We start from the raw sequence: 13196 nt of genomic DNA on the forward strand, positions 1-13196 counted from the left end.
CTCAGGGGGCACCAAGGCAGAGCCTGGTGCAGCAGCACTGGGAGGGAAGGTGCTGTCAGAGCCCGTGTCCCTGCGTGCCACCAAACAGGAGCTCAGTGTCCCCTCTCTCCTGCAGGTATTCAAACCATCGATTCCACCCAGGCCTTGTTCCTGCCCATCGGAGCCTCCGTGTCTCTCCTAGTTATGTTCTTCTTCTTCGACTCAGTTCAAGTTGTCTTTACAATATGCACAGCAGGTGACTAAAGTTTTCTTCTCTTTGTAAGACTTGGAATAGAACAGAAAGTGGTGATATGATTAAATATTGTTGGTAAGAATTATGATGCATGTCCCTGTACATTAAAAAAAAAAAAAAAGAAGAATCGTCAGGTTTCACAGTTGTATTTTCATGTCTGTGTAGCTATAAATAAAGTGACAAGTATTATTTGAGAAACATTTTCCACTTGGAGATGTGCTCAACCTACTGAACTATAAATTGCCAGAGGTCTAAACATGCCCAGATGTGTTATTTTGCATGAAGTTCACTTGTTTATAAATCGGTGCTCAGAACTGTACATGGTATTTCATAATTCAAGTACTTCATGGGAAATAACTTTGGGGATCCTGTCCAGAGACTGACTTCCTACTTTAATTTTGGTTTTGCTTTCATGCCGTTGTTCTGTTTCTGGTCTCACTAACATTTGAATATTAGTCTTTTGCACTGCTTGAATTTAGAACAAAATTGAAGCTTACCTGCAAATAAATTGCAGATCCTCCAGTCCTGTATGGCATTTACATTTTGCCTTTTAAATAAATGCCAGGGCATTGCCTTCTTGAAAATTTTGGCCTTTTGATCTTTTTGCATTTCTTCAAGAGACCAGCTGCTGTTGAGAGTAGCAAGATTCTTCCTACTGCTCCAGATACGCAGCAGCTTCTAAAATTTGTACTGAGTCCACCTACTGAGTCTGTGAAGATTCTTAAACTCCTAAATACCTCTCATCCTCTCCTACTTCACTGCAGGCTTTGCCCTTATGGTTTAACTCCTGAGCTGTGCCAGCCTCTTAAAGAGGGCTGATGTTGATGGGTGAAATCTAAATCTCTAGTCTTGAGACTCCTGTCTAATTCTACCTCTTGCTGAGGCCTGTTGAATTCTGCTTTTATAACTTTGACCTATGACACATATGTTCTTTCCTATTAAAAAAATACTTCAGATAGATTCTAGTGTATGCTAGATATCAGGGAGATACATGCACACAAATATATAAGATATTACAAGGAAAGATTTATGACAAAAGAGGAGGTTTAATTTGTTGAGGTTATTGGTCCATTTATTTTTAAAATGACCTTGGGATTTGTAACTTTATTTGTAATATTCTGTGTTTAACTAGAGGATCCTGTGTCCCTTGGGGCTTGTTGCAGGTCTCAGGGGACTGGGGGTCAGTGCTCTTGGGTATCTTTATTCTTGAACCCCGTTTTCTGGTGTATTTGTGCTTTTCCTTGGGCTTGCATCAGAGGCTGTCATCAAGCCCAGAACCTCTGCAGTGCAAAGCTTCCTCAGAGGCTGTGCAGCAGGATGGGGACCTTGCTGGAGTTGCAAACCTGGGGCTGTGGAACTTGGTGCCTGTGTCCCTTGAGGGGGACAGACCAAGCTCAGGTCATGCTCTTGTAGCTAGTAGGGGCTGATGTGGGGGGACTGCTAAGTTACAGCTGATGTCCGGTTTCTTAAACCCCTCTCAAATCTTCCTCCCACAGAGATTTGCCTTTCAGGGAAGAGTCAGGAGCAAGAGTAGGTGCAGCAAGCAGCCAAGGCCAGGACCCAGTGCTCGGCGGAGGGCAGAGCCCCAGAGCTGGCACTGCCTGCAGACTGGAGTTAAGCCAGGGGATTCCCCACTGAATCATCGGGATTGAGGCTTGGGGCTGGAAGCACGAACAGTCAGGAGCACCCAGCTCCTCGTGGGCTCTGCTCTGGAGTCATTGCAGTTTAACTCCCAGTCTGAAGGAGCCCAGCACGGGGCAGGAGGTGATGGGAGGAAAGGGGAGGAGAGATTCCAGGGGCAAAGGGGGTTGAGCCTGTGCTGGTGGGGGCAGGCGGGACTTGGGGAAGCAGGGGCAGAGGGTTTTGGGCAGTGTTCTTTGCCAAGCACCTCCAGAGGGATTCTGAGTTCAGTTTGTGCAGAGTAGCCACACTGTTCCTTCTTTCCCCACCGCTTCTGGTTTTCTTCCCCGCTCTGAAACATTGATAGAACTGTGGGTTTCCGTGGTGCTGTTTGTATGAAGACACTTCCTAAATTTTCTTTTTAGATCATTTGAGTTCTCCTTGTTTTGCTTCAAATTTTCCTCCCACCAGAAGGAAAGATGTAGTTTGACCAAACGAATTTTTCTCCAGTTGGCTTAAACTGTGTAGAAAATTGCTTCAACTGTAAGAGAGTGTTTGATTCTTTCCCGTCATCTTCCCTTGCAAAGAGAAGAAAAATCCCTTTTAAAAATCAGCAACAAAATTTTTTAAAGGAAAAAGGAGGACAGCACAAAGATCTGAATTGCAGCATGCAAGAATTTCCAAGTGACTTCCATTTTCAGTGCAGTCTGTTCTTGCTGCACAGTTTGGGATGTGTGCTGCTGACATGTCTGTGTCTCCACGCCCTCGCGCTCCAGCCTTTTAAACAGTCCTTTAAAAAAGCTGGAAGGAGAAACGATTATAACTACCAGCAGTTACTAAACATTTTTACAAATGTGTGGGTGGGAGAAGTATGCTGCTTGAAAAAGACTATTTCCATAAACATTTTCTGTTTGGATATTTATGTATTTTTATCATTCTGTTTTCAAAAACTTTAAGTACTTTGTATTTTTAAAAAGTGAAGTTGCCAGCTACTGGCTATAAGTTATTTGAAGTTGTACTGTGTTTTAGTAATAAATAAAGAGTTTTGAGTGAGATGGGGAAAAAATTGCTATCCAAGTTAAAAAGTGGAAAAAACACTTTATTATGCTGAGTTAGTCTGTGTTGTGTGTTGAAAAATTGTAAGAAAATCTCACAACCAGTTTGTAGTAGTAGATTTTTTTTTTACTCAGAATATGTGAAAACTGTTTTTCTTGCTGACATGATCATGAATAGATGTAAGACTTTTCTTTTAAGGTTTGGGGATGGGGCATTGCATTCCTTTGAGAGCTTTCATTTTATTTCAGTCTGAAGGCTCACTGTTGTGCAGAAAACCTCAGAGCTTTGAGCTGCTCATGCTGGAATAATGCTGAGCATATGATAATAGGACATTGTTGCAAGAGCTTTTTCAAATTGGAGAAGCCTGTTTGTGTACTGTAGAAATTAGGTCTGAATGTCCTAATATTACCTTTTCTTCTTTTCATAGTCCTTGCAACAATAGCTTTTGCTTTCCTTCTGCTCCCGATGTGCCAGTACTTGACACGGCCTTGCTCACCTCAAAACAAGTAAGGACTTGAGCAATCCTTTGCTCCTTTTCTTGTGTGTTGTATGTCTTTCTTTTAATGAGAATTCTTTAATAAGCATTAACCTCAGGGCTGATGTTTTGCATCGTTTTTGTGCCAACATCATGTTCCCACTTTGAAAGTAGGGAAGCACAATTTCTGCAAGTCACTCACACTTGCCAGCCTGGGAAATGCAATACCATTACAGGGGACTAGATTTCCCAACAGTGATTTTTAATAAGTTGTTTTGGCTGAAATTTTAGAGTTTGGTATTTGGCATTGGGTTTTAATGTTTGTTAACACTGGACTCTGGATTTTAATGCTGGCTCTTTTGAAGACTGTAGTTAAAACCAGTGGAAATAACAGTTGTTAATGTCATGTTTTGAAACTAATTTTATTTTTAACCTTGTGATTGGAGTTCATGTTGCTAAAGGCACTATCTTAGGTGGTGCTAGGAATGGTGGCAATTTCAAAAGAGGTGCCAAGATTTACAGGGCTTTTTCCATCTCTGCAGTTCATGCTTTACACACAGTATTTGAATGTGAGGAAAGCTTTTATTTCGTTGCTGTTTTGGTACCTATTTGTGGCAAAGGAACTTCCCTTCAGTTGTTCTTGGCATCTTTCATCAGCAGTTGAGCCTTGTTCCAACAGTGTCCATTTTCTGTTCTTTAAATGGAAACGTAAAGTCTTCCAGCTGATGTTTGTGTGTTGTTGTAGGATTTCCTTTGGCTGCTGTGGGCGTTTCACTGCTGCTGAGTTGCTCTCATTTTCTCTGTCTGTGATGCTTGTCCTTATCTGGGTCCTAACTGGCCACTGGCTCCTAATGGATGGTGAGTATGTGAGTTAAGGGGTTTTACTACTGGTTTGTGCCTATTCTGACACATCATTTGCCTGGTGACGATGGGTGACATTTGCTAATATTAATGGCTTGGCTGCTGGGCTGTGTGGCAGACTCCCTGAAGAGCCACTGCCAGGAACATGCCAGGGTAGTGCTGGGAACACCTGTTTTTCTGGTTTGTAAAAGCTTCCAGGGAAGTGCCAGAACACTCATGAAAGACACTCTGCACCTGTGTGGTGTAGGGTAAATGCCAGATTGTGATAAAGATGTGTGGAGACAGTGGTTGTTTATGATTCATAGCTTGATCCTAAAAATCTGGTTCATTTTTGCTGTACATCTTGTTTATTGGTTCTGATGCTGAAGTAATTTGTTGTGAGGCAGCTCACAGTAGCTGGTTGTCTTTGATCTCAGGGATGCTTGTGTGGTGAGATGGGCAAAACTGGCAATCAGCCAGCTGGCTTGAGGCTGTGATTTATTAGGTTTTTTTCATGGTGGTTGACCTGAATTCACCAGCTTACTGTTCCAAAAAGGAGTCTTCGTCCTTCCCTCCTGCCTTCCAGATCTCTTGTGCTACCACTGGCATTCATTTAATCACATGGTAAACTGATCCAGCTCACTAGAATGGCAGCAGACTTGGGTTTTGCCAGCGTATTTTTCTGCTGCTGCAGGGAGATGAATTGGATTATTGTGTAGTCAGGTATGTGCTGAATTTGGCAGAAGGGAAGTGGCAGCATGATGGGATCCGAGGGGATGGAAAGGATGTAATAGCAAAGGCATGAAGGGGTAGCCAGGAGCAGGACCTCTGCTTCTCAGCCGTGTCAGGCAGCTAAATTGGCTTAGGACATATAATGGCACCCTGAGTTTGTGACTGCTTGAGGAAAAATTCCTGCAACAATATTACCTACCCTTGAAATTGTTTGTTACAAGAGAAAACATCCATCCCATCAGCTTCCAGCTCCTCCGAAATGAAGTAGCAGCAGCAGCAGCAGCAGCAGCACTCCCTTAGCACTGAAACCTCTCCTGGCACCATCATTCTTTCTTTTGTATATGGACACTGTCCTTCATTCATGGTTTGAACTGCTTTAAAAGTTCCACCTGTTGAATGGAAGGGAAATACCTTTTAAAATACCAGATGGTAAACGAAAAAAGGCAGAGTCTGGTTTGTGATAAGCAGAGTAGCCCACCATGAAATCAAGGGTGACACTTGGATCTGCAGTAGCTGCAAAGCTAAAAGGAACGTCAGGTGTGGGTTTTGGCAGAATTTGAAGAGTTGACTACACTGAGCTATCAGCAGAAGCATCTAGTTAAAAATAGTTATTTTTGTGAGTGCTTCAGTCTGATATGGTGGACTTTGCAGTAATTCATCTACACGACTCTGAGCTGCTGGTGCAGAGTGCTGTCTGGCTTTTATTTCTCTTTATGATTTACTGAATTGTGCTGCTGCTGTCTCACTTTGAATTATTTTATGTAGTTTATTAAGGGAGCTTGAACTGTATCGGTGATCCTCCTGTCATTTGCTCAGATCCAATTAAATCAGTGTTTGCCAGTGACACTAAACAGGGAGTAGCTTTTGTTGGCCTTTGTCAGGGAAACAGCCGGGAGCTTTAGTCCCCGTGATCCCGTCATCTCCGCCTTCCCTGCGGCCGAGTCCTGGAGACTCCAGAGACTCCCTCCCGTCCTGCTGGCGGCCGCTGGCCATGCCCGGCCCGGGGGATGCCGTGTTCGGCCGTCGGCGGAGAAGGCACCAGATGCCGGGAACGTGCTGCTCTTGCCCCGGGCGGGGCTGGAGGAGCTGGCGGGCTGGGCCGGGTGTTCCTTCTGAGCAGCAGCGCGTGGTGCTCGGAGCTGTGGGTCCGTTCTGTCAGTGCGGAAGAGCTTTGCTGCTCAAGAGCTGAGGAAAACACGGGAAATGCTTCGTGGGGATTGCCAGTCCTTACGAAATCGAGGAGTGGCGGTTCCTGCTGGAACAGCTCTCGGTGCCCAAATCCTACCCTGCCCCTGCCTGCACTGCCCTTGGCTGAAGTGCTGCTGAAGGCGGGGACGTGTTACAGGGCACAGCGAGCCCGTCGTGGCTCCGGGGGGCTGCTCTGGCATGTGATGATGGACCTTCATAGGTATGAAATGCTTATTTCTCAGAGGAGATTGTTGGATAACAGAATCACCAAGGATGGTCACTGTACCCTGGTAAAGCCTGGGTAAAATAAAAGCCTTCCCAAATAGTGGACAGAGCTGGAATGCTGTAGATGTGTGGAATATCTGTGGCTCCAGAGTGAACTGCGTGGTCATGGATACCCCGGGAGCTGCTGCAGCAATTGGGCCTGTGTTCATATTCCCTTCTTTTAAAATACACTTTGATCAGATCAGGGCTTCACCTGGTGGCCTGTGGGGGAAGTTAAAGCCTCCCAGCTTACACAGAGCTTTGTAAACCAGACCCTGCACCAGCAGCTTCTTGGAGCTTTCACCTGCTCTGGATGCAGGAGAGCTGGAAAGCTGCCAGAGAGTCTAATCACATATGCAAGAATATTCGTAATCCTCAGAATATCCCTGTTCCATAAAGAGTGTGTTTGCAGGGACTCTGGAGTTAATTTGTTCTGTTAATTGGTGGTTAACTCCTCCAGTGCTTCCTTATTCAGCCTTCTTAACCCATTGCCCAGCAATTCCAAACCAGAGCTGCTGGCCGTGTGGCTGCTCTACCTCTCTTTCTGTCTTCCTCTCATCTTTGGCTATTTTTTTTAATGATTTGAAGTCTGTTTCAGTGAAGATCTGTCTCATAGAGTTTGTAACACTATGCATGAGGTTGGGTAGGAAAGCTGGCTTCCATTTGGAGAAGTCCATTGCCTGCACTTTGGCCCATATTGCTTGGACTTGCTCTCAGGCATTCCTGCTTGTTTCTTAAATTTACCAGTATTTCTTAAAGCATTTGCAAAACTGGACAATTATTAGCATGTGTATTTCACTGCCAGCTGAAGAATTTTTTCCATCTTCTTTTCTACCTAGTATTTGCTTTGTTCGATGCCTTGCGCATGTGCTTGTGCTCATTTCAGTGAGAGAGAAATGGAGTGTGTGAGCAATAGATAAAACTCATCCTGGTTACAGTATTTCCATTTCTCATTAATTATAACCTGGAAATCCTCTCCTAAATATAGGCTTACTTGAGCTATTATTAACACTGGCTTTAGAGAAACCTCTTTGATTTAAAACAGTCTGTTCCCTTGTATTTGCTTTTCTACTGAGGGAGTCTGTAACTCAGGGCTATTCTGAATTACTGAATGCAGTTCTTTTTCCTGCTGCTTTGCTGTGTCAAATTCTTTAAACCTCAATAATTTGCTCACATTTTGTAGCTAGTTAGAGTTGTGCAGCGTGACTTAGGGTACATTTTATGTCAGCGATCCCACAGCTCTGTTAAAACTGGCTGCTGTGACCCTTGGGCTTGTGCTAAAGTTGCCGTTTCTCAGGAGATGAGGTGGGCTTGGCAGGATTGCTGGGATGCAGCCCCTGGGCACTGCAGGCAGCCACGGGCAGGAGGCCCAGGGCACATTTATCCCTTGAAGGTGTGTGGATGTGTTTCCCTGGTGAGTGGATGGAAGATGTGCCCAGCTTTCAGGTGGAATGCGGGTGGAAGGTGGCTTCACAGCCCCATAATTACAGCCTGAGAATGCAGAGGTTAATTTGTCCATTTTGGCTGAGTCCAGCTGTCACACTGCTGGGCATGTGCGTAATGAATTGGCTTCCCCTGCAGTTCCAGTTGGTAAAAATGGGATTGTAACTTCTTACAAATTCTGTGTCATGTAACACAAAGACATTTTGTTGACAAATGTCTGCATGACTGACTGTAATCTGATCCCAACAGGGCTCCATTATTCCTTGCAAATAGACTGATATTATAGATGAAAGCTGATTTGCTTTTTAAGTATTTTTAAAAATTTGTTTTATTGTAAGTATTTCTTTGGGGATTTATTATTCCTAGTAGAAATACATTCAGTTGTCGGTTGAGTATCCGTGGTAGATGAGGCTGGGCTCAGAGAAGCAGGCAATGACTCAAATGTGAAGGCTGGGTTTTTGTTTAAAATCTTACTTTTCTACCCTGACAAAATTCCCCTTGGTACAGAGTGAAAACCTGAGCTGTGTCTTGTTGTTCAGCTTGTTGATCTGGCTGAAAACTCACCCTTAGGAGAAATTAGGAAAAAATTTACCCATATTTTTTTCCCCCTAAGCTTTCACACACATTTTGGTTATTGGGAAATCCCTGGATATCTAAATGATGATGTTTCATAGTATTCAGGCAGTCTTGCCCAGTCTTGCCCAAGCAGAAGTTTGGTTTGAGTGGGTTTTTGTCAGACCAAGTTCTAACAAGTCATGTAACCGTGCCCTTTCTGAATTAAGAGTCAAGGATCTTATTTATTTTAGGCATTTCTTAGAAAAAAACATTAGAGGAAAAGTAGATGTTTGTGTTTGGGGCACAGAGAGTTCAAAGTTGTTTTGTTGCTTGTTTTAAATTGTGTAGTCAGGGCTGTACTGAGGAGATGGAGGCTCTAGGACAGAGGACATGGAAACATTTTGTTGTGGTGGAAGTTGAGTGGAACGGGCGGTTGTGCCTGCTTCCACGGGGACGTGTTTGCAGTTGGCTACTGAATGCATTTTGACTTTGCTTAACCCTGGTAAGGAGAATGTCACTGTCTGCAAATGACGGGCGGTCATCTAGTGCATGCAGAGCTGCACCGGGGCAAACACAGGCTTCTTTGGGGTCCTGGAAGGGGGGACACTGGCTTGGGATTGGTGTTTTTCTGTTTGTTTTGCTATTTTTAATGAACTAATGATGTCTTGCATTTTGTAGCTCTGGCTATGGGCCTGTGTGTTGCAATGATAGCCTTTGTTCGGCTGCCGAGCCTGAAGGTTTCCTGCTTGCTGCTCTCTGGGTTACTAATTTATGATGTCTTTTGGGTAAGTCTTTGGTTTGGTTTTGCTAAAACTGTTTTTATGCTTTGGATTTGTCATGGCCCTTGGGCCAGTTTTACATGAATTCTACTGGTATGAAGTTGAGGAAATCTGGCAAAGCCAGAACATGGGCTCCACCACTCCCTTCTGAGATGCTGAATTCTACAACAGGAAACAGAATGATTTCCTTACTAATTACTTGAAATAAAGCAGAAATAAGATTGGAATATTTTGACTTTAGCATATTATTAAAAGAAAAGGAATTTGGACCTCAGATTTTGAAAGCTGGCTGAAGATGAGAACAAGCATTTCCCACACACAAAGCTGTGTCCACACTGGCACAGAGCACACATGCTGGCTTCTGATTAGCAGTGAAATCTGCAGAACAGGAATGCAAATGGACTTACAGGACAACCAGACAGGTTGGCATAAAATCTGAGGGCACTTCTACAAGCAACCTGACAGGATGTGTTCTGAAATAGCAAGAGGGGTTTGTTTTACCTTTGCATAACACTGAACACTGATCCAGGGCAGCAGCCACTGACAGCGCTGGCAGCCAAAGATTCCAGTGGGATGGGCTGTAGCATAAAAGTCTGTTGGAGACAAGGGCTGCCTCATTCCATTTGTGAGTGAGCGCCGTGCTCATCTCTTCTCTGTTCTGCAGCTTTCTTCTGTTTTCAGGGTGCTGTTATCTGCATTTGTCATCCCACACTATCTGCTTGTTGTCCACACAGATCCCTTGTCAAAGGATCTCAAGATATTAATCAGTATCTTGATATCAGAAAGTATATTCCAGTTATTCTTGAGGATTAATAGTGTAAAAAGCTCTATCTGAATTTTTGAAATGCATTTTGCCTTTTATCATCATATATACAATGTATGTATAAGGAAAATATCCTTTCTTTTCTTGAATAGCAAAGCAAAAATACATTCAGCCTGAACTGCTGTGTAATTGCAGTTTGTAACTTGTGATTACCTTGCTCTGTAGGTCTTTTTTTCTGCCTACATCTTTAACAGCAACGTTATGGTGAAAGTGGCCACACAACCAGCTGATAATCCCCTGGACGTGTTATCCCGGAAACTTCACCTGGGACCAAATGTAGGCAGAGATGTTCCCCGTCTGTCACTGCCTGGCAAACTTGTATTCCCAAGGTAAAAGCTCCTTCTGCTGTAGTGCATGAGAAACACATTCCCTCCGTATGCTTAGCAGTACTAATTCTGTTGGAGAGTCCCTGTTTAGTCTTTCCCTCTTCACACTCAAGGGGAACGCAATGAGCAGTGAGGACTGGACACTGCTCACTGAGAGCAGAAGACCCTGACTGGGGTAAAAGTGCCCTGTGCAGAGCAGGATACATTTCTCCACATTAGTGAGAGTTCTGAGGCCTGATGATTGTTAGTGTGACCTCGCACTTAAAAGCAAAAGAGCTGAGGTTTATTATAACATCAGAATTACTGGATTATTGCCTAATGGCAGATGACTGGGAAGGGGTTGGAAACTGACCCAAGCAAGATTGGCTTACCAGGCAGCCCAGTGCTCAAGGGAGATTATTCCAGGTGTCCCTGCTCCAGGGGTTCCTTGGTGGCTCAAATGTGTGAGCAGACACACCCAGGGCCTGGTGGGGCAGTAAGCTCAGTGCAGCAACTGTCAGGCAGTGAGTTTTCTTGGGGAATTACTCTGTTCTTGTTTCTTTAGATGTTGGGATGCTGAAATTACAGAGATTAGAAGTTGATTGTCTGCAGCAATAAAACCAGAATTGTTCCCTTTGTCAATTTTGTGATAACTTAATTTGCCTTCATTTTCATGAAAAATATCTTGGATTTAATGTAATGGATGATTTTAGTTTCCAGTCTTTTTCACACTTGGCTCTCTTGTGGCAATCTGGCAAGACTGTAGTTCTGTGTTTTGTCTGAATGTCCAAGATGGGTGTACTGCCTCGTTTTAGACCTGCGTGCACAGGGATGAAGATGCACCTCAGTGGTAATCAACAGTCAGATCCAAGGGCCAGTTGGTCCCTCCCATCAGTGCTGAGGGGGGAGAGGACTGAAATACTGGGAAAATGGATCTGTTTCATTGAGAGATTTAAAGGCTAAAGCAGCTTAAACACTACTGAAAGGAGGAAACTGGTTTGGAGCTATGTCATCCCTGCCCAAATGGGTTTGTGTAAAGCTGAGGTAGTGAAGAAATCCCTGGGGAAAACCTCATTAGCCAGCCCTGGGTTCTGCTGTGTGTGAGTTTGTTGGTAGAAAGAGGGGCTGTGCCAAACGATGCTCCAAACCACAGTGGTGGAGTCTGGAGCTTGTCACCTTTTGTTTTGGCCATGAACCCAATTCCAGTTGCTCTTCAGTTCCACAGGCAGCCACTTCTCCATGCTGGGGATTGGAGATATTGTGATGCCAGGGCTTCTGCTCTGCTTTGTGCTGCGTTACGATAACTACAAAAAACAAGCCAACAGTGACTCCTGCGGTGCCCCAGGACCAGGGAACATCTCTGGGCGTATGCAGAAGGTCTCTTACTTTCACTGCACACTTATTGGCTATTTTGTAGGTGAGTAATGAGTTCACCATTACGAGCTGCCTAAGGGAGCAGATGTGGGATTACTGTAGTAGGTTTAAAAGATGATGAAAGCAAGTGTAAAGAGGCTTTGAGAGGATGCTTGGTTATGTTCTTTTTAATCCTCCTCTCCTTGCGTTCATTGGCATGGTCTAGGGACAAAAGCCCTTCTATAGTCTTCAAGATTTTTTTTTGTAGTTGTTGTATTTTTTTTAGAGGATGAAAGAGAATATCAGTGTGTTTTTGTTAGCACTTGCACTTTGCTTCACTGGCTTAAAAAGTGTTGTAGCTCATACCTGAGTGACGGGAAAAATATGGAAGTGTCCAGATGAATTATGCTGTGCATAGTACAGAGCAAATTTAAGCAATCCACCTAGGCAATTCCTGCATTTTTGTATTCCGATCCTGACATAGTAGTACCAAAAATCATCAATAGTTACAACTGGAATGCTGTTTATAATTTGCTGTAGCCAGCCCTTTCCTGCCTAATAGAAAATAGGCTTTTAGGGCATGTGTGTGCATATCCTGACCTCCCACAGCCCTTCTGAGGCTGAAAAGGAAAGATCATTTCCTACCCATAGCCTTCCTTCCCCACACCTCGATTTTTTCCCCCCTACATTCCCTTCTGGCAGGTGTCCAGGGTACAGCCCTTACTCTGAGCCCTGACTGCTCAGGCCAGGGGCCACAGACCAACAGTCTCAAGAGCAGCATTTCATTTCCCTGTGCACTCAGGGAAAGCAAAGCACAGAGAAGTAACTTTTCCTCACCTGTGTCTCAGAATGGGGGTGAGGGAAGCCTCAGTGGATGAAACGCTGAGAACATCCACCTGCAACCTGAAGATATTTATAGTGACTTCTTTCTGTTACAGGTTTATTAACTGCAACAGTAGCTTCTCGTATTCACCGGGCAGCCCAGCCTGCCCTGCTCTATTTGGTACCTTTCACTTTATTGCCACTCCTCACCATGGCCTATTTAAAGGTAAGAGGGGGGGACACGCGGGCACAGGCAGCTCTGGCCAGCTGGCAGCAGGGTCAGTGTCCTTGCACTGGGCAGCAGCTCTCGGGGGGGTGATGTGTGTCCCTGGCAGCCCTGGCCCAGAACAGAGCAGCCACTGCTGTCAGGTCAGTCTTCATTTCAGAGGACTGAGCAACGGAGAGATGAGTTCCTGAAATAGAACATCATTAATGCACATAAAGTAACAGTAATTGTAAACTAAGTAAATTCTGAAATATCAAATTCTGTTTTAGTTGAAGAAGTGAATTTGTCGCTGTCCAGGTTGGTCATGAACACAAAGTTTGAACAGTGATTGGAGAGGCAGAACTTTGCTTGCCTCTTCCCAGTCACCTGTTCTGAACAGAAGTTGTAAAGTTTACCTTTCCTGTTCCAGGACTGTTGTTGAAGCACACAACTAGCACTCTGCAGAGCAGAGCATAAGAAAGGGCAAGATTTTCAACCTGAGTA

At 44.3% G+C, this 13196-nt stretch overlaps 1 protein-coding gene across 2 annotated transcripts in view; it reads left to right on the forward strand.

Annotated features, from left to right (window-relative positions):
* SPPL3 (signal peptide peptidase like 3) overlaps positions 1-13196 on the forward strand; it is a 55792-nt gene that overhangs the window by 41152 nt on the left and 1444 nt on the right. For both annotated transcript variants that reach the window (XM_066200146.1, XM_066200149.1), the window contains exons 4-10: positions 116-235; positions 3336-3414; positions 4129-4241; positions 9084-9190; positions 10173-10336; positions 11530-11729; positions 12604-12713. In XM_066200146.1, coding sequence (XP_066056243.1) covers positions 116-235; positions 3336-3414; positions 4129-4241; positions 9084-9190; positions 10173-10336; positions 11530-11729; positions 12604-12713 — 893 coding nt within the window. The remainder of the gene's footprint in view (positions 1-115; positions 236-3335; positions 3415-4128; positions 4242-9083; positions 9191-10172; positions 10337-11529; positions 11730-12603; positions 12714-13196) is intronic.

Source organism: Chamaea fasciata, unplaced genomic scaffold, assembly GCF_029207755.1.
Source record: "Chamaea fasciata isolate MVZ Bird 193981 ecotype frontalis unplaced genomic scaffold, bChaFas1.0.hap1 SCAF_18, whole genome shotgun sequence".
Classification (NCBI taxonomy): domain Eukaryota; kingdom Metazoa; phylum Chordata; class Aves; order Passeriformes; family Sylviidae; genus Chamaea; species Chamaea fasciata.